The sequence below is a fragment of the Aythya marila genome (assembly GCF_965140915.1).
Source record: "Aythya marila genome assembly, chromosome: 7".
Classification (NCBI taxonomy): Eukaryota; Metazoa; Chordata; class Aves; order Anseriformes; family Anatidae; genus Aythya; species Aythya marila.
In genome coordinates this window covers 20,601,836-20,624,783 of record NC_139048.1, presented here as the reverse complement: position 1 = coordinate 20,624,783, position 22,948 = coordinate 20,601,836, and the positions used below count along the sequence as shown (strand labels likewise).

The 22,948-nt window shown below is 47.4% G+C and overlaps 4 protein-coding genes across 4 annotated transcripts in view; 2 read left to right on the top strand and 2 right to left on the bottom strand.

The window, feature by feature from the left end:
• Positions 1-7,730, top strand: part of LOC309880174 (cytochrome P450 2C9-like) — a 41,679-nt gene extending 33,949 nt beyond the window's left edge. Inside the window, exon 10 of the transcript XR_014317905.1 lies at positions 6,815-7,730. The gene's annotated coding sequence lies outside the window, so the exon portion shown is untranslated. The remainder of the gene's footprint in view (positions 1-6,814) is intronic.
• Positions 970-6,817, top strand: LOC309880173 (cytochrome P450 2C9-like). The gene is made up of 9 exons (XM_082764741.1): positions 970-1,185; positions 1,513-1,675; positions 2,170-2,319; positions 2,787-2,947; positions 3,192-3,368; positions 3,894-4,035; positions 4,470-4,657; positions 5,840-5,981; positions 6,500-6,817. The coding sequence occupies exons 1-9, from the start codon at positions 1,006-1,008 to the stop codon at positions 6,679-6,681; spliced, it is 1,485 nt and encodes a 494-aa protein (XP_082620867.1). The 5' UTR covers positions 970-1,005; the 3' UTR covers positions 6,682-6,817.
• Positions 7,731-8,238: 508 nt separating the features above from the next.
• LOC309880129 (uncharacterized protein) lies at positions 8,239-12,159 on the bottom strand (the record flags this gene model as incomplete). Its single annotated transcript, XM_082764658.1, has 5 exons — positions 11,967-12,159; positions 10,344-10,394; positions 9,971-10,087; positions 8,832-8,897; positions 8,239-8,412 (listed from the first exon to the last, which is right to left on the bottom strand). Exons 1-5 carry the CDS (start codon positions 12,069-12,071, stop codon positions 8,239-8,241), a joined length of 513 nt encoding a protein of 170 aa, XP_082620784.1. The 5' UTR covers positions 12,072-12,159.
• Positions 12,160-17,838: 5,679 nt separating this feature from the next.
• The window catches only part of LOC309880417 (tolloid-like protein 2), a 118,616-nt gene continuing 113,506 nt past the window's right edge, over positions 17,839-22,948 (bottom strand). Inside the window, exons 17-21 of the mRNA XM_082765348.1 lie at positions 22,736-22,861; positions 22,022-22,149; positions 21,726-21,939; positions 20,700-20,950; positions 17,839-19,447 (exon numbers count right to left, since the gene is read on the bottom strand). Of these exons, the coding sequence (XP_082621474.1) occupies positions 19,313-19,447; positions 20,700-20,950; positions 21,726-21,939; positions 22,022-22,149; positions 22,736-22,861 (854 nt within the window). The 3' untranslated portion in view covers positions 17,839-19,312. The remainder of the gene's footprint in view (positions 19,448-20,699; positions 20,951-21,725; positions 21,940-22,021; positions 22,150-22,735; positions 22,862-22,948) is intronic.

The window sequence follows — 22,948 nt, the reverse complement described above, 5'->3', positions numbered from 1 at the left end:
TTCCACTGCACCACTCAGCTGGCATCAGCCACAGACTTGCTGAGGGTGCACCCATCAAACATTAACAAAAGAAGAACTTGTTTTGATGATGCCATGTTCCAGAAGTAGGTTGGGTGGGCATTTTTGTCTTTGCAACTGCAAACTATTTCTCAGTTTGCACTAACCTTTACTCAGTCTCTCACAAGTTCAGCTCTTTCTCAGCCTGGGAACCCATTCCCTAGAAGCCCTCTCAAGTTCTTGATTACTCTCTTCTCTACCTCCTCATCTCCCTCTTTCTCTCCTTTACAAAAGCTTGAAGAGGTCAGAGTCTCAAGGTTCCTTTTCATACGTCTCTCTTCTAGTAGGCCCATTGTGTCTATCACCATGCCGGAGACCTTTCTGCCTGTGCTAGGTGAATATTTTATACCTTCCTCTCTTGTGAGGCCATATCATCCCCTAGGGAGAGAAACTGAGGCACTTGCTTTGCTCACAAGACAACACATCCGTGTGTTCAGCACACTGCCTGCAGTGTGACCTCCCCTGCTAGCACCAGGAAGCCTTCAGGAACAAGCAGGGATGGCTGTCCCCACTGAGAACTAACGCAAACAATGCTGAAGAATGGGAAACCCACACGGCACCGAGGTACGCGGAAGGTGCTCTCATAACAGCAAATTTCTGGAGCACCTCAAGTGGAATGCCCAGCTCATACTATTATCTCTGTAACAATGAAGTTTAAGTGAAACAAATCAAGTCTTACAAGCACATTTTTAACTTAATCTCTGTTGGCCTCTGCAGTTGCTTGAGACAAGGTGTGTTGTTAATGACCAATTAACTTTGGAGAAGTTCAGTCCTGGTTTTGCAACACGGCAGTCTCAAATGATTGACTAGTAACATTGGATAACTCAGCCACGTGATCAAAAACGTGATGTTGACCCAACAGAGCAGAGCACTTCAGTATATAAGCTCAGGCTTGGGCAGCCCGACTTGATTCCTCCTGAGCCTCTCAAGCTCTCCTCCACTTGGAAAATGGAGCTGCTGGGGGCAGCAACTGTTGTTCTCCTGGTTTGTGTTGTTTGCCTGCTCAACTTCGCAAGATGGAAAATCAGGTCTGGAAAGGGGAAGATGCCTCCAGGACCAGCTCCTCTTCCCATCCTAGGGAATCTGCTGCAGGTGAAACCAAAGGACTTAGCCAAAACCCTTGAGAAGGTAAGGACTCTCTTTTTCCCCTCGGTTTCTTCTCGGGGTGAGAAGTGTGTGTGCTCTGTGCATGGGGACAACATGTGGCTATAGCCTGATGACTGCCAACCCCGGAGGAGCAGAAAAGCCATGGGGATCTCAGCTGTCGTCGTCCCCTCTCCCCCACGCTCTCACCCTTGCTTAGGATCTGATGGCTGACTGACATTTGCCATGAGAGGACCAGATCTTAACCCTGTTGGTCTGTGAGGCTGCACTGCCCGCAGAACAATGCAGCAGTGTGGTCACTTTTCAACTCCTCCTCTCTACATGGCCGTGTTCTCTCTTGCATTTTGACAGCTCAGCGAAGAGTATGGGCCAGTTTTCACAGTGCACCTGGGCTCTGATCCAGTGGTGGTGCTGTGTGGACATGACGTGGTAAAAGAAGCCTTGATTGATCGTGGGGATGAGTTTGCTGCCAGAGGAAGGATGCCACTGGGAGACCGGGCTAACGAAGGATTAGGTATGTTCACTGACTGAGCTCCTCCTAAGGCTAAGGGAAGGGCTGAGGACAAGTGTGGCAGGGTATGCATGGGGCATGCCATGCACAAGGACATGAGTGACATGGGGGGGGTCCCACCTGGAGAACGGCAGGCAGGGCAGCCTGCAACTGCTGGCTTCCACCACCCAAAGAGGATTTCTAAGAAATGGGGCTCGATTTATCTCACTGATGCACAGTGGAAAGGCAAGCAGCAGCAGCCTCAGGCTGCAGCACAGGAAGTTCTGTGTGGATGTGAGGGATGAATTGTTCGCAAGGAGGTTGGGGATGTGCTGGAGAAGGCGAAAAGCAGGCAGCTGGACTACGGGACCTCCAGAGGTTGTCTCCAGACCACAGTACTCTGAGATGCTATGTCATTGCTATTTACAGGGTTAGCATTCACTGTCATCATGAGTCTCCATTTATCTTACATCCAGCGCACCAAAGTCAGGTCTTCGCTCTTTCTCCTTCCTCTGCAGGCATTATTTTCAGCAACAACGAGGGGTGGCTACATGTCCGTCGGTTTACTCTCACCACTCTGCGCAACTTTGGGATGGGGAAAAGGAGCATTGAAGAGAGGATCCAAGAGGAAGCCGAGCACTTGCTTGAAGAGCTCAGAAAAACAGAGAGTATAGTCTATTTTTAATATAGTTTATTTAAAAAAAAAAAAAAAGAAAAGAAAAAGAGACTGCATTTAGGGAGCCCACGTCCTTAAGCATAAGCTGTGGAGTCTCCATCCTTAGAGGTATTCAGAAGATGTCTGGACATGGTCCTGGGCAAGTGGTTCTAGAAGGGGCTGGACAAGATGATTTCCAGACGTCTGTCAACCATTTTGTGATTCTGTGAATTGATGTTCCCATGCATTTGGTCTTTGCAACAGCTGCCCCTCGTTACAAAGCAGTTAATAATTCCATGATTATGTGCTGTACTTTTTGAAGAACCCTTCTGTGTCAATAAGGCACTGTGAGTTTCCACTAACCTGTGAGTTTCCACTAACCACCAGAGGTCAGGTTACCCACAGTAGCTGTAGGTTTTTAGGTTTTGCCTTTTTTTGTGATTTCTTTTTTAATGGCTTATAACTTTTCTGAACTCACAGAAATGCCCTTCGACCCAACATTTATGCTGAGCTGCACCGTCTCCAATGTCATATGCTCCGTTATCTTTGGGAAACGATATGACTATAAAGACAAGAAGTTCCTGTCTCTGATGAACAACATGAACAACATCTTTGAGATGCTCAGCTCCCGCTGGGGACAGGTACCTTCAGCAACTATTTCACAGTGGTGACATTCTCCCAGGGGAGCAGGAGGCTTCCCTCCCAATGAAGTCTCACTTCAACCTTCAAACCAGGACCCATCAATGTTCTGCTGCTCAAGAGCAAGAAACACCCTTGCAAATGCAGCTGGTTTTGCCAACTAAGTGCAGCTTCTCCCTAGTCCTAACCACTCTTTTTCTCCACCTCTGGGATTCCTACTAAGACCTCCTCTTTCTTTCCTTCCAGCTATACCAGATGTTCCCAGAGATCCTGGATTACTTCCCTGGCCCACACAACAGAATATTCAAAGAAATTGATGCTGTAAAAGCCTTTGTAGCAGAGGAAGTGAAGACACACCAAGCCTACCTGGATCCCAGCTCTCCTCAGGATTTCATTGACTGCTTTCTCAGCAAAATGCAGGAGGTAAGGAGAGAGCATACAGTCCCAGCTCATCCCCAAACACCCTTTCCTTTCCTAACTAATACAAATATTGGGATATCCCCTTGTGAGGGCTGAACACAAGCAACTGTCTGTGCAAGTGGAAAGGCACTGACAACACCCCTGATGTTGCCTGTGCTGCAGCTTACAGCTGGTGGTCTGCACCCTCCATGTTCATTACCCACAGCTGCTTGGACACCAAGACCTACAACTGCTTGCACCAAAACACAGGGGCGTTTGCAGGCTGGTCTTGCAGCTGTTGCAATGGAAAGCAGTTGGCACAGCAAGGGCAAGCAGACGGCTATATACCTAACATACAGTGTGCAGTTTCAAAGAAGGCTGCTCTGGGGTCTTGCTTACTGCACAGAGATAGCATTGAAATGTCCTACATGGCTGCCGCACCTTATCAGAGAAATGCAACAGTTCTGGGTGGAAAGCAGGGCCCACGGTGACACAAGAAAGGGCCCTTTTCTCAGTTCAACTAGAGAAATAACCCAGCCTTTTCTCTAGGAAAAAGACAATCCCAACTCCAGCTTCCACTTGAAGAACCTGATAACCACAGCCTTTGACTTGTTCACTGGTGGAACTGAGACGACTAGCACTACCTTAAGATATGGGTTTCTGCTTCTTCTCAAATACCCACAGATACAAGGTACCAGTCTATGATCTCTTCTCCTCTAGCCATTCCCTTGGGCTGGACACAGATCTAATGCTACTGCCTTTTCAACTTCTCTTCTCTCATATTCTACCTAAATGGGCAAAGTCCTTGTATGCTCATACCCCTCAAGGGCCATTACACATCCCTCAGCTTCACTGGCCATCAACAGCAAATGCACCCCCTCATCAGCGAGGGATTTGGCTGTGTCCACATCTTTCTCTCTTGCTACTCCTATTTAGCCAAGTTTGTTATAAGGGCATTGTTTGCACAGGCTGCAGTGGAGTTGCTTTCCAGACTACACCAAAATCAATATAAATGCTCCCATCATTTGCTAGCAAATCCATGAGGTTTGTGGACAGCTTAGGACAAGCTGTTTGGGTGGGTTTGGCTTTATTCACCCATCTTATGGTTTGTGCTTCTCTTGACAGAGAAAGTTCAAGAAGAGATTGACCGGGTCGTAGGACGATCACGAAGACCTTGTGTGGCTGACCGGACCCAGATGCCCTACACAGATGCAGTGGCTCATGAAATCCAGCGCTTTATCACCCTCATCCCCTTGAGCGTCCCTCATGCTGTGACCAAAGACATCTACTTCAGAGAGCATTTCATTCCCAAGGTTAGTGGGCAAGCTCCCTCAAGTCCAGCAACAAGGTGGCAGCATGCTTGCTCTCAGGCTGTCGGTTACACGCCTGAAGCTAGAAATGCTGTGACCTGACCATGTCATCACCTGGGCCTTCATAGAGTTTTCCTCAGATCCACAGGCTGCTGTAGCATACCTGCAATTCCTTGTTGCTGTCCCCTGGGCTGAAACTGGAACAACTAGGTCTGCCCAACACCTCTGCTCACTTGCTCTGTGGGTTGACCTATCAGTAGAAACATGCTGAGCTCACAAATAGAACAGAGCAGTGTCTCCTCACAAAGGCAGCAAAGCTGGGGAACTGCTCACTGCCATCTGGGGGAGCCTGGCATCTCCTTGGAGGCAGAGTCAGTCTGTGATTATTGAGAGTAGAGACCCCAAGGCAAAATGTGATGGAAACTATTTACATTCAGATGAATGAACAGAACCTGTTTGCCCTGTTCTTACACACTTACTGAGGCAATCCTTGTTGGCCACTCCCAGAGGCAGCCTGATAGGCTAGGGCAGCCCATGGCCTGGTTTGGCCTGGACCACTGCAGTGATGCTCATGTTACTTCCCATCTTCTGAGGGACCACAAACACTGGGGGAACAGCAACATGGGGCCTGTTGGCGTCACGATTTTCTGTAAAATCAAGACAGCACCCAGGGAACTAGCAGAGTCCAGCTTCTAGCAGAGTGCTGTTTTGTCATCACTTCTGGATCATTTATCCTGTTCCCCAGTCAGGGGCTGCTCAGAAAGTAAGAAGAAAGAGGATGGAGGCAGGAAAAAAATTGTCAGAAGGGAAGAGAGCTACAATCTTGTGTGCTTTTGCTTTTCAGGGCTCACAGAAAAGAAGGAACATTGTACATCTACAAGTTCATTATAGTGAAACACCAAGAAAGAAGAATTAGGTGGGGTGTCCCCAAACAACCAGAGAAAGGAGAGGATAAATGGGCTGAAACAGAAAGGGAACACAGGAGGGGCAGCCAGAACAACTGTCTATGCTGTAACATCTAGCAGGGCCTCCCTAAATGTGCCTCTCCAAAGGGAGAGTCCCCAAAGGGCCGCTGAAGGCTCTGGGAGGATTGCACTAGTCAGCTCAGCCTTAACTTGACAGGCAGTTGGGTTAAGTGACCTTAGTCACCTCCCCTTCACTTCTGCTCTTCTTGTCTTACTGCAGGGCACCACAATCTTCCCCGTCCTCAGTTCTGTGCTGTATAACAGCAAGGAGTTCCCAAACCCACATGAGTTTAATCCTGGACATTTCTTGAACGAGAACGGCACCTTTAGGAAGAGTGAACTCTTCATGCCCTTCTCAGCAGGTAACACACAGGCTTCCTCTCCCAGGAGCTGCTGTCCTCCCCTGGGGGAACCACCCTGCTTTTTCCCATAGCACCTGCTCCCCGTGTGGTCCTGCCACTACTTCCCTGGGGCTCGCTGCTCTCTGTGTACCTACTCTCTGCTGTTCCTTCCCACCCACATCAGCCCTCTCTTTTGGGGGCTTTTTAGAACTCCTACTGGGAGCTGCCACTCTTTCTGGGCACCTTTAAGTAGGCTACTCGCAACCACTCACCTACCAACAGCCCCAGCCCTCCTCTTTCTCACCCACGCTGTGTCACCTCACTCTCTCGACCTCTCCACGTGATGCCTCCTCCCTCCACTCTCCAGGCTTCTCCTGTTCTTCATTCACACACCCAGTCAGTCACCTCCCTGCTGCTATTTACTAGCTTTATTTACTAGCTGCACCTAGTAAACAAAGCTGCATAGCACGTAGGCCTAGCACAAACTCCAACCCACACAGCAGCACCTGCTCAGCGCTATTTGTTGTCTTTACTTCCAGGGAAGCGAATATGCCCTGGAGAGGGCCTGGCACGCATGGAGATATTCTTGTTCCTGACCACCATCTTGCAGAACTTCACCTTGAAGGCTGTCCTCAAGCCTGAGGAGCTCAGCATAACCCCTACGCTGAGTGGATTAGGAAATGTTCCTCCCTTTTACCAGCTCTGTGCTCTTCCCCGCTGAAGGGCACAAAACCTCTGTGCGGTGTTCCCTAGCCCATCTAGTCCTCTATATCTCTACGCCTCTACTAAATCCAATGACAGGAGTATTGGCTCACCTACATAAACTTTCAGGAAGACAGCTCCCAAAGTCCCAGGCTCTTCAAACATGGGTGCATACACAGAGCAGATGATTTCAAAGCCTCCCAGAATTGCTCTACTGTGTCACAGGGAAGTTGTGTGTGTGTGTGAGACTCTGCAGCCCCTTGCACTGACACTGTGTGTGCTCACTGAGTGCAGAAGTCCCACTGAACAGCCAAATTGCTTACAAACAGGGCTCCTGCGGCTGCCCACGACCTGCAGCACGTGTCCCACTGAGGGCAGCATGCTCTGCTGATGGACAGTATGGTACGTGTACATTAACAGCCCAATAAAGAAAAATCTATTTATGAGGCCTTGAGCTGCTGCTTTCTTTGGGTTGGGGCAGTCCCCGCAGCCACTGCTCCACTGCAGAGCAGGTCACAGCACCTGTGGCCACGGCGCTGCCAGAAGAGCTGACCTTCCCAGGGCGAAAACCCCTGCCTGCTTCACCACCAGATTCCTGCTGCTGCCTGCAAGGAACCCTGCCAGCGCTGCAGCCTGCAGAAGAACAGCGGCAGCATCCCTCCTGGATGACAGCACTCCTCCATTCACAGGCTGAAGCTCTGGCTACTTTCAGTGCTGTGCCCCTTTGGTGGGACCTCTGTCTCCGCCTGGGTGCCCCTCTCATTCCTAGGGTACTCCATGGCCCAGCCTTTCCACAGGCGGGGAGCATCTTCCCTACAGCTCCTCTTTCTTCCCAAAGCATTTTCCAACACAACCCTGCCTGTCACCGTGGCCACCCAGCATCCTCGCATGAATCAAGATGGGGCTGCAGAGGAGACCATTTCTCTGAATGGTGTCTCTTACTGAAATCATAGGAGAATAAGCATTCCTACTTCACCTCCTGGCTGAAATACCTGTTGTAGGGGCACAGAGAAAATAGTGTGAGTGAGACACCACTGTGGGTAAGGATTAGCCGAGAACTAAGGGAAATTGCCATCCCTGGGGCTAAAGTCAGCAGCTGGAACTTCACTCCCTCCAGTTTTCTTGGGCTTATCACTTCACGTCATTTACAGTCTAGTCTCCTTCTGTCAAATGAAAACAAGGGTTCATTCATGTTTTCCCAAGCAGTTGTGAGGAGCTCAAGAACCTGAATGTGGGGATTCCAGCAAACACTCTACTTGTCCACTCTACTGTCACTACAAGGATTTAGATGTTCTTTATTAAAATAAACTAAATTCAGGAGAACAGCAAGACCACCTCTCCCACAGCACTTTGTTACTTCCAAAATGAGGGGAATCTCATTTTGCTTCCATATCTCAGAGGCATAATTCCAAACGGGTTCTTTCGCCATGCAGTCTCTTTGTCCTGTTCTCTAGAATTTCCTGTATGCACAAAGAGAAAACTCTTGTTCATGAAATGCAGCTGTGTAGCCCCTAGTGTCCAGGAAAAGGATTGTGTCTGTTATTTCTGGTTCCAGCCACAATTTGGTGCTTTTCTCTCAGTGAAAGGGAGGATGATTTTCATAAACGTATTCCACCACAGGTGGCTCTCTTCTGGGCTTATTCATCCTTGGGGGCTTTGCCTGTGCTTGGATGTCTGGTCTGAAGTGTTTTTGTTGATCTCCATTTACATAGACGTTTGTCGTCTCCTCCATCATGGTCAGATAAAAGTCCTAGAAGCAAAATATTATTTCTGCAATGGCTGTAACAAAATACTCAGGCTAGAGAGAATACAGTGCATGAGAATTCCTGCCTTCCTTTGGAAATGTTTGGCAGTATTTTGAAGAAAATGTATTTGCTCATATTTCAGGTTCATTCCTCCCTCCATTTTTGCCCATGCAGGATGCAGCTGGAATACCTGTGTACTCTAAAAACAATGGCACTCTATTGCTGGCCCCTCATCTGAGATTGCACCAGACAGACATACAGCTAGAAACAGCAGTAGTGTAGGAGCCACAGGCAAGCATGGGGAGAGAGCTTTCCATGAAGTCTCTATTATTTGTCTAGGGCTACCCTTAAAGCCAGTCCTTTGTTTAGTAACTCACTCGGAAGCCTGTGTGCTACAGTAAGAATCAGTTAACAGATGACTTACATCTGGAGGTCTGGGAGGAGATCGTTCATATTCGTGTTCTTCCTGTATCTCAGGACAGCCACTTCTCTGAAGAGGTGAGCAGAAAGAGTGACAAACACCACCTATCTACAATTCACCAACAACAGTTCAAGAAGTACAGAGCAGGGAAAAAACGTCCTGTTACCAAAGTGCTCAGAACTCAGAACATACTCGGGGCCGAAATAACCACATGGAATAATATCTAACAATCTAAGCTGGACGTCAAAATGATTTTTCATCTGGGACAATTACACGGGCCACTTGATGTGAGCCCATGGGAATTACCTTGTAGCAGTGAACCCTTGATGCCCAAGAATCGCCTTCACTACATCATCCTAAACCCACCTGGTCCCCTTTAATATAGGGGAAAACACTCACTAGCACAATTACACACAGAGAAAACAAAACAAATCAAAAAAACTTCAACCAACAACAACAACATGGAAATCACCTCCCTCGGTACTGGTACAGGTTTCGTTCTGAAGTAAGAAAACAATGAGCCATGCAAGCCCTAGAGCTGGTTAAAACACCTAGAAAAGTGGTAGGGGGAGGAAAGGGCCATAGAACCATCAGTGTTTGGCTGCCACAATGCTTCCTGATTTTCCTCTTCCGTGGACACATGAATGCTTTTTCACCCCAGAGGAACAAGGCAGGGTACTACACAACCCCCTCGCTCTACCCCACCAATGGGGAGGTGGGCATTTAAACCCACCCCATGGGCTGGAACAGAGGAAAAAGTTGACCACATAGTATGAAACGATGCGGCAGTGTTTGGGGAACTAAATAACACTATTTTGTAGTCAGAGGATTCCTGAACGAATGAGTTCCTCTAGCAAATAACAAGAGAAATCCACTGAAGAACAATGATGATAGATTCTTTGGTTACTTCCTGCTAGTTAACGGACCACTTGGCAGTAACTCTCCCATATTTTCACACGAATTTCTCTTTTACCTTTATGATCCTGTAACTCCTAAGCAGAGCAGTGACGGTTTGTGGGTAGGGGTGCCTAGGGGTTCAGTCTTGAACATCCTAAGAGCTGCAGAAGGTACTGAACCAGAACTCTGATGTAGAGGACTAGGCTCAGAAGTGGCAAGGCATCCAGGAGATGGAAGGTATTTACCTGCTTCCAGCTGAAGTTTGACCACTGGAGAACACAGACCACTGCCAAGATGACTGCAAGGACCAAGGCCAGGAAGCTGGGTATCCCTGCAGCTACTCCAATCACCCAGGGCTGGTACTAACTCACAAAGAAAGAGAATCAGGTCAAATGCATGCATGGTGATCCTTTAATGCTGTGCTCAGTAGCAGAGTGTGGGGCTAGCATGCAACAAGGATAGCCAATGTGAGAGACAAAACTGCAGCCCTGGGCCACAACAGCGGCATCTAGCCCAGCTGCACCACACATGGGAATGGACAAAGGTAGCAAAGATTTGATTTTAGAGGGAAAATGCTCCATGAAAACAATCTCATTAAATAACAAAGCAAAGTCTTACCCCATAACAATCTGCTTGGACAGCTGTGTTTCCTATTGTAGTTGCAGAAGTCTAGAAATAAGATGGTTAAAGAACATTGCGAAAATATATTTCATATAAAGCTAACATGGACAGAGGCTAAGCAAGCAGTTGCAAGACTTCAATAACAGCCCATGGTAGGTTACACACGGAGAACTCGGCTGCACCCTGAGGCTGTGGCCTGTGAGAGCCAGTCATAAGCAAGAACCCAGACTTTGGTCCTTCCAGCAATGGCTCTGCCTGGAAGGAATACATGTTCTTCCTCAGAAAGGGGCTTAGGGCTGGAAAAAAAAAAAGCGTACGCAGGAAATAAGCACAAATATATGCCGGAGAAAGCTGGACTCTGAAGGGGAAGCAGCAAAAAGGATAGCAGGAAGCCCCAAGAAATGATGTGCTTTTGCAACAGGCTGCTCTCTGTCCCTGCCACATCATCTGCCTGCTTGGCCTTCCCTCGAGCATCAGTCAGTGGAGGGTGCTGCACACTCTGCCTGGGTTCACAGAAGCAATGCGTGTAGTGCAGGGCCCTGAAAACTGCGTGTAACCCAAAACAAAACCCTCTGGATTTTTCTAGCCATTGAAAAATGTCCCACCCAGCTCCTAAGGCAGCTGAGGCCCCACGACAAAAAAGCCTATCACACAGTGATGGTGGCAAGCGCATCGCTTGTTATTCCCTTGCCCAGACTGACCCACCGCCTGCAGCTGACAGCTCATGCAGTAAAATACTGCAAACTTACTGGATTTGCCCATTTCTAAATAAACGAGAAAACAGGCACAAATGCAGGACTGGGGGTTCTGTAAGCATCTCACCTGCCCTTATTGCTACAATATAATGTCAGTGGCGTTAGGACAGTATGTCAGAGAAGATCCCCAGCAGCTGCCCACCCGTAACAGCACCTCCTTCTGTTATAAGTTGCCCCCTTAATTAATTTTCAGAGAGCATTGCATTAATAATAGAAAGGAATTTATTGAGTAAGCAACAGCAAGCAAAACAGTGCTGGGCGGCCGGGGAGTCTCGGCTCCGCCAACGGCGCGCACCTCACCCCCGCCAGGGTCCCTTTTTATATCTTGGTAATTCCGGGATTACGCAGCACATCCTTGTATATTCTGTGACTGCGCGCACTGTTGCTAGGGGGTCATCTCTGTCCCTCTGGTGGTCGTGAAGATGAAGGCCGTAGTCTTCCTCCACGTTGTGGTTCAACTTCTTTTTTTATTTGGTCATGTTGGCCCAGCGTGAGACAGGAAGGCAGGATGTTGATACACTAGTTTAGCAACTTATCAGGAGATGGTTACATGAGCTTTGCAGCAGGGTCTTTGAACAAAAGAGGCAACTGAGATGCAGAAGAAGAGAAGGGGAGGGGGTTCTCTTTTTGTTACATTAAGCAAAAGAATTTTCATAGTGTCTAGCCAAGCATTATACAGCTCCTTACTTCAGCAGGGAGTTTTCACAACTCCCGTTCCTCAAACAGAACTCCTTGTTTTATAATACAAAAGACAATGAACAAACATTTATTGTGTATTAAACTTCTCTTCCAGAACTTCCCCAGCTCCTATATGTACCACAGTGCTGAGTAGGCAATAGATCTTCATCCTATGCAGTGTACTTACTGTTGTGTTGTAAAAGGCTTTGGAAAATGTTGTTGTCTGCAGAGAAATAACAAAAATACAAATAGAAAATAAAAAACGGAATTGAGTATCAGGTGCCCTGACCATCTGTGGGAGTGGGCAGGGATATTTCTGAAGTGACTGGAGGTGACGGCATGAGAATATACCGATGTGATCTGAATATTAAGTTGTGATAGTTATTCCAGAGAAAACAAAGAGCATGTCGTACTACTTAAGAAAGCAATACAAATAAATAAACTTGAACCGGTTTACTGGAATTGCTTACGCCATGCAGAGCCTCCTCTGAGTAGTCGGGGATTATCGTGCAAGGAGCTCACCCTGGCAGCTAGCTCCCAGTGAGGGAGGACAAGGCTCTTTGTCCCCACAGTGGCTGGGGAGCTACAGGAAAGTGGCAGCTGGTAAGACAGCAAGCACCTCCACCTGCAGCCTCTGAGCCCCAGACCAGCTGCAGTTCCTGCTCTTGTTGATTCAACAGACAGATGAAAAAAGACATTAACTCCTTCCTGACTAAATTGTTTCCACAGGCAGAACAACAGCTGTTTGGTGATGTTTTGCTGCCTGGGGCAGCTGGGATACAGACACTACCGTTCTAGGAGGAATGCAGAAAGAGGCTTGGAGAAAGTTAAAAGCTGCTCTCAATCTCTCTTGCTGGTGTAGCTGTACTGTTGGAAGCAGTACTGCGTCCATTAGATGGTGAGCTCTGTGGGCAGCTGAGGCCGCCTGTAGGGACGGGTGCTACTGACAGTGCTGGGAAGGGAAGCTTAGCTTTGAGACTGGCAATGAGGGCAAGCAGTGCAGAAGCCTTTCCCTCCTCTTCTTTAATCCACAGGAAGCAACTCTGTTAAGACAGGTAGGTTCAATGTTATTACTGAACCCTGGTCAGCACCAGAAACACACGGGAATTAAATAAAAAGGAGCGAAAGAGCAAATCTGCAGAGATCTCCCCTGGAACTGATGTGGAAGGTGACAGGAGAAGACTGAAAGGGAGCTTCACTTTGCATCCACCAAAAGCCAGTAGGGAGGGAGCTGGCAGAAAGCTGCCCTTTTTCTGCCTGCAGGAAGTTCTGCTGCCATGCCCTGAGTTGGGCATGGTTATTTCAGATCAGGGAGGTCAAAGCGTGCCAATAAAAGTCTGGATTGCAGTTTATGGAGAAGGAAGGCTCGAACGCAAGCAAGCTGAGAGAGATTTGGCTCTTCAGTCTCAGCCCAGTCTAAGGCCTGTGGTCTAGGAGCACGACACATCACCGGGCGTGAAGGATCATAATGCTCATTGAAAGGTCCAGAACTGATCCTCCCACTACAGACTGCAGCTGGAGGCATGTTCAGAACCGTGGCCTTTACAGGCAGGCCGTGGACATTGAACTGGAAGCATAACCTTTCAACAGCTTGTCGTAGGGACTGCAGATGTTGGGAAATGCCTCTGAGCAGACACAGTTAACAACTGGTCACCAAATGAGAAGGATTGATTTCTTTCTAACTCCCCAGAGGCCCAGGTACCGCTGCACCCAGGCTGCCAGCTGGGAATGAAATACAACAGAGATGTTCTCACCTGAACTTCCTATTGTGCATTCTTTGAGCTTCCTCACTGACACATGCCTTTCTGAACAGCTGACCTGTTAATGTTTGAGCTTGGATATTTATCTTCTCTGAAGCTGTACATTTATTTTATTTCCTTCTTCTCGGTTAAAGACCGTACACTTAATGGACTTCGTGATTATTTCCAGGACTGTGCATATGCAGGTTAAATGAAAGTCTGAAGAGAAGGAGCCACATAAAATGTGTTGTTTACCTCTGTTCACCTCTCTGTGCTCAAGGTATTTGTGAAACTAGATCTGTGTGTGCAGTTGACTGTTAACAAAATCAAGTTGCCAGCTAGCAACAGGTCTATTTGTTCCTTGCAATAACCTGACTGGAAGCCCTTGATTTGAGTAGAAATGCTTTTCCTAGCTTATTTAATCATAGTTTCAGACCAGGGGTAAAGACTTAATCCCTTAACACTTGAGGACAGAAAGTATAAAGTAAGCCCTTATTTAAAGGAAAAGCCTGGTTCTGCACTGGAGCAAGACACAGAACTAGCCCGTTTCTCTCAAGTGTACAAGAGCTTAAAGCAATTGTCTCAAGTCAGTTGCAAAAAAAATAAATTACGGAAATTTGTACACTACCCATTGTGAGAGAAAGGATCTTTGCGTGTAAATTACTATTGACTTCCAATGTATCAATACTTCTAGTTGTCCCAGCTGAAAATCCTGATCTGCCTGCTCTGACATTTCAAAACTTAAAGTGAGCATAATTCAACATAGTGGTTGCAGACAAATGACTGCAGTGCCCCTGCTTTTGTTTGCCGATTGCCCAGATTACTCTAGCATGATGTTTACAGGGCTCTGAGTGTCAGTGACCTGACGTGAGTTGGGTAGATTTCCCTGCAGCATTAACTACAGGAGCTACTGTCTGCCGAGGGCACATCCTGGGCAAGAGAAAGCTTTATACTGCAGTTTAGCTTAAAAAAGAAAACAACACAACCATGCTTCCACTTTGCCCCAACTGCCCAACACCAGGTGACACCTCCAGGACAGAAAAGCTGGGATAGACACTAAAACCCAGTCAGGTGTCAGAAAGCATTGGTTGCACTACAGGGAAACGCAGAGAGAGCAGAAGGGCCAGCTCGACTGACTTGGTTGGGACAGAGAACAGGAGGGCTGAATGCTCCCAGGGAGCATTCCACCAAACACCTGAGTGTTCCAATGGCCTCACTTCTCTTGCCCTGACCGCTCCCCTGAGTTCATCCATCAACCGAGAGAGACAGCACGGCTCCCACTCACCATTTTGCTCTCCTCCCTGAGAAATCCCTGCACGCGCTAACAGCTGACCGTCCGGCTCCAGGTTAGCACTCCTTTTAAGATACGCTTCTCTTCCTGCTAAAAAACAAACTGCAGACCTGTAAAGAGGAAGAGACGATGGCATTTCTGTCAGGGTGAGTCAAGTAACCTGGCTGGATCCCAGCACACCTGGTAAAGCAGCTCCTCTGCCGGGGGCAGAGTCTGGCCAGCACGTGGAAAGCTGAGCTTCAGGGCACTGAGGACTCCACCTCCTTTTTATCTGCCTTATGGCAAGCAAAAGTGCTCCTGGCTCAGATGATGTGTTTAATTCGTACCAGAGCCCAGCCTGAGGGGAATCCTACTTTTATTCTCTAAGGCTAACACCTTGTCTGACAGAGCACGCTTACTGGGAATGCCAGGACAAAGTGGAGGATTTCGGCCAGCTTGTTTCATGCCTGATGCTGAGACCAACGGCTCTCTGCTGTGGACAACCTTCTCTGTCTCCACTGTGGTGTACCACTGAATTCATGCTTTTAGAGGATGAAGCATCTCCTGGCAGACAACAGATATTCCCTTCAGCATGTCACACATGGTGACTGGACGGTTCTTGGGCACTTTCTGGAAAATTAAGTCCCGTCTCTTAAAATGAGGCTTGGCCATTTCCCACAGCACTGGTAGCTGGCAATCAGAGTGGAAAGAGAAATTAAAGGACAATGCTATTTGAACCACAGTGAATATATATATAAGCCTGTGAAAGGTCCCCGCACGTACAACAGATAGATCATGCACACAGTGAGAACATACCTTGCTGCAACTGCAGATGTCAGTGTTTCTCCATGAGCTGCTGCATTGGTTCATATTCTGTCTTCTATTTTACCTCCCATTCCCCACTGGCTTCCCTTGGTCTGCATCGTTTCCAATGCTTCAACATCACTTTAGCCCATAACTGGCTATGTGACTGAAGGCTTCCTGGCCCTCATTTTGGAAATCATGTCTACCAAGTGACTTGATTGTCAGCATCCAGGCTCATTCCAGAGTCATGCTGTGCAACAACACTCTGGTGCAGGAGGCTGCACGGGGATGCTTATTCCTTACTGTGCTTCTGTTGCTGCTCTGCCTTTGGGAGCAGCTGGGAGGAAATTCAGTCACTATGAAGTTCTGAGTGGCCCTGACACACACCACAGGAAGCATACTGGGTGGTGGGACATACATGAACTGTGTATGTGTTGGGGGAATAACACAGATATGATCCGTAAGGAAGCACGACAGGCATCAAGCAGAGGACAAAAAGAGGAAGAAAAGCATCTTGGGTGCTGCTTGGCTACCGGACATTTTGCTGTTACAGTGGGAGTGTAGACCACAAGGCTGCAGTAAGGAACACCTGCCTTATGCGCATCCTGCTGTCCTTTACACACGAGTTTCACGTCCCAGAGACTTTGGGACCTGCTGCTGAAGGCTCTACCCTGTAGAGTACTATATGACCTTTCTCTTTTGAAATCTACTTATGGACTAATTTCCACAACCATGTTTATCACTGTAGATCTACATCCCAGATCACTAAAGGATCAGCACAGAACACAAGACAATGATGTAGCCTTTGGCTGACCAAGTGTCACTGCCTAAGTGTCCTTCTGATTCCCAAAACCAAGATCAAGCGAAGGCTCAAGCAAAAGTTACTTTCTGCAGACAGGAAATCCCACCCGCTATTAGCTGCGGACACAACCAACAGTCAGCAGAAACAAGAAATGTATTAAGAAATTCTCTCCCCTTGACGACGTGGTAAATGCATGCATACAACAGAACATGCAACTGAATCCAGTCTTTAATGAATGCAGACTCATTCTGCACATGTACATTTTGATTGCCCCCACACCCTCCCTCTCCCTCCCCCTCTAAAAAAAATTATTTTAGTTAGTGAAAGGTAAAACCACACGAAGACCAGAATATGTATATACACCTTAGAGGGTCTCATTTTTTTTTTCTTAAGAAACTTTCACATGTTTAGAATTATTGACTGTTAAGCCCAGTCAGTACAGCAGAAATACTCCACACAGATCATTGGTTGAAACGTACAGTACAACAGTTGTGAGTACACTGTCACAAGAGACACCTGCTTGAATGGTAACAAATGCAGCAGATCCATCAGACCCTATTGCAACAAACCAGAGCATTGAATACAGTCTGAGAAAGATGAGAAAATATCGCAACAGAGAGCACAGATGTTGAAGTACACAGGAAGCTTCTACAGTAACTTCTCTCCAGAATCATTACTCCCATTAGAGAGCCAGGAAATCTGAACTGCTGCTTGCCACTTGGAACTTTCCTTCTGCTTCACAGGGACTGGCGTCAGGCTTTTATTTCCAGACCTGAGTCACTGCACTTTTGCTTGAATGGAGGCAAGGAAGAGACCCCAGCTAGCAGACCTCACTTTCCCAGACCTCTATGGACAAACAGCTTGAGACAAAAGGCCTTGCCTGTAAAAAGGCCACACAAAATGAAAACAGAAACAAAACAGAGCTAGAAAAACAAACAGAAATAACATGGTTTTATGCAGTCTGCAGTAAAGCTATAGTCAATGGATCAGTATTGGTCACATGACAATTAAGGCTTTGACTACTGGTCTTCTACATGCACATTTTATATACATACAACCATGTGTGTGTATAAATTATTTTATTTTTCTTGTTCTAAGCAAGAAAATATTTTCATGCATTTGCTTCCCATAGTATTCACAATACTTGGATCGCATTCTGTTCAAGGACTTCTGGAGAGGGATGGGTCAATTTATTATCCATCTGGAAAAGGCCTCATCTCCAGAAAGGTCATTTGTGCCTGACAGTAGCGCTGGCCCCCCACTTCAGTCATACACCCAAGCAGAAGGTGTCACCCCAGAGCCTGACAGTACATTGGTTATGTAAACATAGTAATCCTTGGATTATAAATACTTTATTAAAGCTAACATACCTCAGCTTTTAGCTCATAATTGCCCATGAGTGCCTTAATGAAATATTCCTAATAAAATCTTTTTTTGTCCCATAACAGTTCAATTACAGTGCTTCCCCACAAAGCGCATTTTTCCCTACTTTTTACCAAAGAAGTGCCAAGCTATCTGTTAATTATGCAAGTCCATGCTGCAGTAGCTTCCACATATATAATTAACTGCAACACAGAGCACATCTCAGACTTACAGCTCAAAGTGCTTAATTCATCATCTCGCACGCATGCCCGGGCTGTAGGACTGCTATGAAACTAATAGACCGGGTCATGGGCTAGCAAAGAACGGAGAAGCAGCAGAAATCAGCAGAGCTCTTCCATTCCTCATCCTGTGCCTGCAGCATGCACATATTTGACAGGTTCCCAGAGTTCACCAGAACTGACCTGCAGCATGGCCTGTGTTCCTCTGCCTCAGGAACAACCAGTGACACTATGCTAAGATATTCTGTCCAATTCTGACTCAGTGTGTCCTTCTGTGCGATGCTCTGGCTAGCTGATGTCACAGAGCACCCCTAGGTAGCTGTGGAGAGCTCTCGGGAGAGCAACTCAGACAGCTATGAAAAGGAAGGGCTCACAAAAAAGTGGTACTAAGGAACAACAGGAGTGTGGAATGGAAGCAGCATAAAGAAGACTGGGAAAGCAAACACGGGTGGAGTGAGGAGAGAGTTCTTATTTAAAATAAGGCCTGGACTGCTGCCACAGGCCTCTGAGCTGCCTTGCCTGGTAGTGTAATGGGAGCAGGCTGCCAGCATTCCAGTTCCTAAGCTTTGCCACCATCACACATTCATGCCTTGCCTCCTACAGAAGCACTGCCCTGTCAGCCACAGCATTTCATTTGGCCACTGCCTGGAAGTACGCCCATTCAACACATACTGTGACAATTACTGCAGATCAGGCACGGGGCACTTCTTGTTCATTGTGGTCCAAGTAGCTAGCAGCCCTAAAGAGACCGTCCCCATACCGTTTCCTACCTCTCAAGCCACGATAACCAAGACAATAAATAGATGGGATAGGAGGAGCCATGGAATTTGGAGTCCTGGCCGTCTGGTCGTTCACTTATTGCACAGAGTACTTTGTAGGGGAGAGTGGGTGCTCCCCAAGGTCCTTTGAGAAAATCCTACCGGGTGGCTGTCCTCATCATCTGCTCCAGGAAATGCATTCACACAGCTCATGTACAGGATGCTTAGAAAATGTCACCTAGAGACAGGATATTCAAGAGACCGAGACTTCTCTCAGCTCAAGCTCAGTCTTCACTCAACCCCACGGGAAGCTGTGCAAAATACAATGATTATGCCCTGACAGATATGATTAGAAGACAATTTTTGGTCCTGGGTATGTTAACAAGAGAGGGTCAAGCTAATGATTTCAGAGGCAAACTTTTGTGACTGGATTTAGTTTTAGTTACAGAAAATGCTGTACACTGCTTTAGGCCAGGTGCACAGAAGCTTAAAAAAAGACAAAGATCACAGTTAAATGTCTCAATCTTCAGATGGGGAATGTCTGAAAGGAGCAGTCACATTACTTTCTCATATGCAGTGCATCCTGAAATTTGGTACTAATGTATCGGGCGTGAAAGCCTTTCTTGTTAATGGTGTCATCTGTGTGAAATCGAATCATGATGGAATCCCCTGCAGAGTAGATTTCTTCCAGAGGCTGCAGAAAAGGAAGACCAAAACAAAAAACAAAAAAAAAAGAGAGAGAGAGAACATAGATTGGTCAAGTTTGCATGCTAAATAACTGCATTACGATACCAGAGTTCAAGCTCACAGTGAAGACAGACTGGCCAGAAAACACAAATACTGAGAACTCAGTACCTCCTGCCCTGCCCGCTTTCCTGAGCATATACCCTTGCTCTTTGCATGCATGCCTTTTAACATGTGACGACTGATGCCAGTCCATTCTACAATCCCAGTTCTTCCGGTTGGTTTTGGTAGGTCACATTCACAGGACTCCCTTGACATTCTTGTTCCAGCCTTCTGAGTATGCTCTAATTTGTCCTAATCTTTTCAGGAAATGACACAATGCAAAGTGGACCCTGTAGGCAGCTGAGGCCCTTCCAGGGTCGATTAGCAGCAAAATAACTTAGCCATATATCTTACAAGCAAAACTGGCTATTTCCCTCACTGTTGTGTCCTGCAATAGCCTCCCCATGCTTCTCTGCAGGACTGATGCTTTCCCCACCACTCTGTTTGACAGCATGCAGGTAGGTGATTACTGCCCCCCTGTCCTGAACTTCTACGCACCAATCTGCTATGCCTTTGCTTGTTTTCCAGACCATTTCCCCAGTTTGCACAGGCTGGTGTGACACACGGGCTGCCTGATTGTTTCTCTTTAAATTCAATAAGCACATTCTCTGTTTCATCGCTGAAGTCCTAGAGAAACCAAACATGGAACCTCTGGTTTTAAATACCACCCACTGTTGGAGTGAGTGACCCCAATTCCAGAGTCACTTCTGTTAAAGGGGGACACAGATAACAATTTAGGAGACAGGACACCATCCCAGAGTCAAACAGCTCCGCCCTTCACTCTCTCCAGAGCATGACTGCAATGTACCTTGGCTGCAGGCAGGAAGTAACTGAGGATTAAACCAGTCTCTGGAAGTAGTTTTTTACTTTCACACAATGCTTTTGGGGCCAGGCTAGGGCACAGCAATGCAGCAGTCCCATGCTGATTGCACACAGCCCTAGCTTAGCAAGGGAAAGCCAGTTGGAAGGGTTTTCAGACCAACTCTGTATAGCAGATAAAATGACTGTAATCTTTACCAGGAGGGGAAGAAACAAAACACAGACACACAAGGCATTCTCATCACCAATTTGTGACTGCTGACCCTCTCCGAAAAAGGACACGAGTTCCCTTCTTTCCCACCTCCAGCCAGCACTGTGAATTCACCATCACTATGGCTTACCCCTGAACCACAGAAGCGTCCCAGGCGGGGTGCAGTGCTGTCATAACCATCGTAGATCTCCATGTAGTCGTACCCACAGTCAGCTTCTTCCTCGACCTCAAATGTCTGGAATATCAGCTCCACCCCATAACCATCTTCAGCTACAATCACCCAGTCACAGTTGGCTTGACCTGGATAGTTGTTGTCCCCAAACTGAGCATGGGAATACAGCTCCTTAGTTTGCACTTCAGCCTTTAAGAGCCCGCCACACACTGAAGGAAGAAAGGGCACAAGACACAGTCTCCTCAAAGGCCCTACCTCATGACAAAGACTTGCCATCCCGCTTTTGGGCCGTCTGTGGGAAAAGAAAACCTCCAGCACATGTACAACAGGGAAGGTAACTAAGCACTGCACCCGATTAAGACAAAACAGTGAAGTCTTCAGTCATCCATGAAGCCAATGACCCACATAATATAGAGGAGCCTGATCCTTTTGGTTTCCCCGCTGCCAGTGAGGAAGATGCCTCTCACATGCACTGCTGCTCAGTCTGCTTCGTTCACTTATTGGCAAAGGTTTCAGAAAAGTGAACCTTGATACAACACACCCACCTCTGGGCTGCCACAAATAGAAGATCAAGTTTGCTGTGTCTGTTCACAGCACATCTCTACTTCCACCATAACCAATCTGGTATACGCTCATTCCGTGTGTGGGCCAATATACCCTAGCGGCATCCCTTGCTAAGCTAAGCTGTATCACCTCAATTTCTGAGGATGGATGAGGAACAGATGCGGCTGCTGCTCAACCAACCATCTTCAATTTAAACAAGGGAAGATGAGTAGGAACACCTGATGTCAGTAGACCTCTCAGCTAGCATCTATGGTATGGTGCTAGCAGTGGTCTGAGAGCTGGTTAGCACAAGTTACAACCAAATAAAACCCACGCTAAGCTCCTTTTGCAAAAAAGTGGGTCTGATCTTCACTGGTAAACAACACAGTGAGATCTGATGACATCTCATCACACTGGGATATTGGCAGGGAATCAGCTTACCTGTGCTGTGTTTTGCCTGGAAACCTTTTCTTTGCACAGAAGCATCAGAGTAAAACCTAAGGAACATCTTGTTGGTAGAAGCTACCACAGGGTCTGGTTTCTTGCTGCCACAGAAGCGACCGAGGATAGGTGACTTGCTGTTGGGCCCATCATACATTTCCAAGTGGTCATAGGCACATTCTTGGTGCTGTTCAATCTCAAACTCATTGAAGATCTACAGCAAGAATAAGGAAAGTGACAGAGACACAATTCTGAGCATGTTTCTCCCCTGGCACTCCCATTCACTGGTCACTCACTACTTTCACTCGGTGGCCAGATGTTGCAGAGATATTCCAGGTGCACTCTTTCCGGCTTGGGTACTTGTCAGGCCAGTTTGGACTGCTCATCATTCCCTCGGCACTGCTCAGCTTATGCTCACAACCAGCTTGAGAAGGAGAGGGAGATCGTGAGGCAGAGGCATCAAGGTAGGTCTCATACAGGAACTGCATCACTGAAATGGCCTACATGCTTCTTCCCGCCCACTGAGACCCTAAGCATGGTAGAACTAGGGAAGACTTCGGTCACTGGAGAAAGTCCATCAGGATTACCGCACAATTCTGCTGTGTTTGTCCCCAGGAAGGCCTATATGTCTGGCATCCCCTGGTGCAGCCGCGCTAGCTGGCTGAGTTAACTGGTCAGCTGGTGAAAGAAACCAGTTTATTCCCCTGGGCCCCATTAACCTCATCTGCACCCTCACTCCCAAATGTATTCTCCTGCTCCTCCTTCTCCTCTGCCCTGCTCCCGGTGACATGGTCTCCAACCCTGCCACCGTGTTGACTGGGAAAAGGATGGAGCTGAAAACAAGCCCTGTTTTTCCTTTCCCAAAGTAGTTTTTCAGCTAGCAGGGGCTTTTTCAGTGCCCCAGACTGGTACGGCACTTGGCTGCACAAACTAGCTTCCAACATAGGCCTGAAGCACTCTTTGTGTTTGTGGTAGCTCATCTTTCCTGAATGCAGAGAGCAGGGACCTACCTTCTTTACAATCGTGGCCATTTTCATGCAGCATAAAGCCATTTCTGCACTGGCATACGTAGCTTCCAAAAGTGTTGATACATTCATGCTGGCAACCACCATTGTCTTTGGAGCATTCGTCCTTGTCTGGGCAAGATCAAACCAATAAATACTGAGTTGCCAGTGAGAGGCAGACTACCGCCGTCACCAGCTGTGAACCCCATATCCAGACTG

Excerpts from the sequence above, each read along its gene's own strand:
- LOC309880173 (XM_082764741.1), top strand. The coding sequence starts at position 1,006 with ATGGAGCTGCTGGGGGCAGCAACTGTTGTTCTCCTGGTTTGTGTTGTT. Across the intron at positions 1,676-2,169 it reads CCGGGCTAACGAAGGATTAG|GCATTATTTTCAGCAACAAC; the intron begins GTATGTTCACTG and ends CTTCCTCTGCAG. Across the intron at positions 2,320-2,786 it reads AGAGCTCAGAAAAACAGAGA|AAATGCCCTTCGACCCAACA; the intron begins GTATAGTCTATT and ends CTGAACTCACAG.